The 2,767-nt window shown below is 28.2% G+C and overlaps 1 protein-coding gene across 1 annotated transcript; it reads left to right on the forward strand.

Moving 5' to 3' along the window:
- Window positions 1-254: 254 nt before the first annotated feature.
- ENU1_105200 (protein kinase domain containing protein) lies at window positions 255-2,767 on the forward strand (the record flags this gene model as incomplete). The annotated part of the gene is made up of 1 exon (XM_008859424.1): window positions 255-2,767. A coding segment is annotated over one exon (2,513 nt), but the record flags the coding sequence as incomplete, so codon positions are not given.

The raw sequence follows: 2,767 nt of genomic DNA on the forward strand, positions 1-2,767 counted from the left end.
TCATTTTGTTCTTGGTATATGCTATTATAATTGAGAGAAGAGTGTATTTTTATTGAAATAACAGTTTTAGGATAATATGAAGAAGACAGTTTTTTGTTATAATTAGCTATATTCTAATTATTAAAAATAAGACTTCAAAAAGAGATAAAAAATTTAAAGGTTTGAATAAAGTATTTGTTGTCAGTTTTCTAAATATATATTCTACAATAAATGACTCAAATAAGAGTAATAAGAACTAATAAAAGCCATATACAATGAATTTGCTGATATTAATTTATTATTTAATTTCATTTGTTTACAGTGAAGAAGCTATTTGTGGTGATGGTGAAAGAGATTTATTTTATGAAGAATGTGATAATGTTGCTTTTTGTTCGAACTGTAAATGTGAATATGGATATTCTTATGATAAAGAAAGAAATGCATGTAATCCACATTGTGATATTGATGGTTGTTTGAATGGTTGTGATACGTCACAAACATGTTCAAAATGTAATGTAAATGAAGGATATTATGAAGACTGCCATGGATGTCAAAATGGATTTTTTCAACAAGGGTTTATGAAATGTATTAAAGTGACTGATGAATTAAAAGCTACAGTAAGAAGTTGTAAAAGCATTATAGAAGCAACCGACTTAACTTATATTCGTAAATTAGATTTTATTAGTGGAACATCTAAAATTTTACACTTAAAAAAGAGTGAAGCAGTTTTATCAGTAGAAAATTGTTTTGATAGACTTGAATCAAAAACTCCTTATTCATATGGATTTTGGTTTGAAATTAATGCAAAAGAAGAAGGGTATATATCTATTGAAACAACAAGACATTATTCTAGTTATGTTATTGATTATTATATTCTTCAAGGAAAAGACATTGGAGAAGATACACGAATTATAATATTAAACAATTGTAGAGATGATTTAGAACCAAATACATCGGAAGATTGTGAATTTGAGAACGATGATATTGATTGGTATATTCTTGACTCTCATGCTATTACTCATGTCGTTCCAGGAATTCCAAAATATGTATTTATTTCAATGGCATTTGCTGGTATATTTACAAAAGACCCTGTTGTTTTATTTACATTTCAAAAAAATTCATGTGGTTCATTTTATGAAGAAATTCTTTGGAATGATATTATAAATGGTTCAAGTATTAAATTGTTGAAAAGATCAAACATGTTTCCTTCTACTAATAAGTGTATTAATACTCCTCAATATGGTTCTTGGTTCTTGATCAGAGGCATTGAACAATCTATATCAATCTCTACATGTAATACTGAAAATGGTGTTAATGCTGGATTTAATGTGATAGAAGTTGATTCTGGACCTATTAATTCAACATTATCTTGTTCTGAAGAAAATCCAACTGCAAAATGTGTTGTTACTGGTTCAAAGAGTTGTGAGAATGGAGACACTTATCATTCAAAAGCTATAATTTCTTTAAAACCAGGAAAGAATTACTTTATATTTTTGACAACAAGTAATTTACAACAAGTTCAACTAAGAATAGACGTTAAAGCTGTTTGTCCTATGGGATGTGGAGAAAATGGAATTTGCAGCACAGCTTCAGGAGGGTGTATTTGTCTTAATGGATATATTAAAAAAGGAGAAATTTGTACATTATGTGGAAATAAGATTGTTGATGAAGAAGAAGATTGTGATATTTCTCAACAAAAGGATGATATTAAATGTGACATTGATACTTGTATGTGTCATTATGGATATGTCCCAATGTTAATAAACGGAACAATTAAATGTTCATTAAAGACTTGTGGAAATGGAATTCTTGATGATGGAGAAGAATGTGATGGAGGCATTGGATGTGATCATTGTATTTGTGAAGAAGGATATAACCCATACTATACACCAAGAAAATCTTGTTTATCTGTGATGTGTGGGAATAAAATAGTTAATGATGGAGAAGAATGTGATGGAGGAGATGGGTGTTATGAATGTGAGTGTCAAGCTGGATGGTACAAAACTGGAGGTACATCTTGCCGTTCATTAGAAATTGGACTTTTTTTAAAGATAGAAACAAGTTCTGGAGTAGGTTTATATATATTAGTATGGTTAAGCCTACTACTTATAATAATGTTTAGATATAAAAAATTAACATCAGAAATTCAAGAAGAATGGAGAGCACAAACTGATTTACCATTTTTGGAAAGTACAATTATTCCTTTTAATAAAACAAACTCACAATATATTGACATAAGAACAAATACAAGTTACTTTGAGTTTGATAACCCTTCAATCAATTTCAAGGATATTGATAATAGAATGGAAGTAGATGAACCTGTTCAAACAACTGTTGAATTAAAAAATAATTATAAAGAAGTACTTTATTTTACATTTCATTGTGGAGAATATCAAAAGTATGATATTATGTTTAGTCCAGTAATTGGGACAGTCCGACCTGGAGATTCTATTATAATAACAGTTAATTTAATAGTCAAATGTACTACTATTTTAAAAGAACGTGTTCCAGTAACACTTCGATATGGTAAATTAAAATCTATTTTAAAAGAAATAGAAAAGAATAATCCTGAAGTACTACAAATTAATTCAAGCCAAAATAGTGATGTTTCAGATGACCCAAGAAATAAAAGTGATACTACATCAAGTCATTGTACAGATAAAGGTCATATAATAACAAAGAATAACTCAGTGGTTTCAAATGAAAGTGGTCAAAGTAAATCAAAGAAAAATAAAGAGAATAAACTAAAGGATATTCGTAAATTCCATGTTTATTTAAATCTTCAAGT

This window comes from Entamoeba nuttalli (assembly GCF_000257125.1).
Source record: "Entamoeba nuttalli P19 unplaced genomic scaffold asmbl_4499, whole genome shotgun sequence".
NCBI classification, from domain to species: Eukaryota; Evosea; order Mastigamoebida; family Endamoebidae; genus Entamoeba; species Entamoeba nuttalli.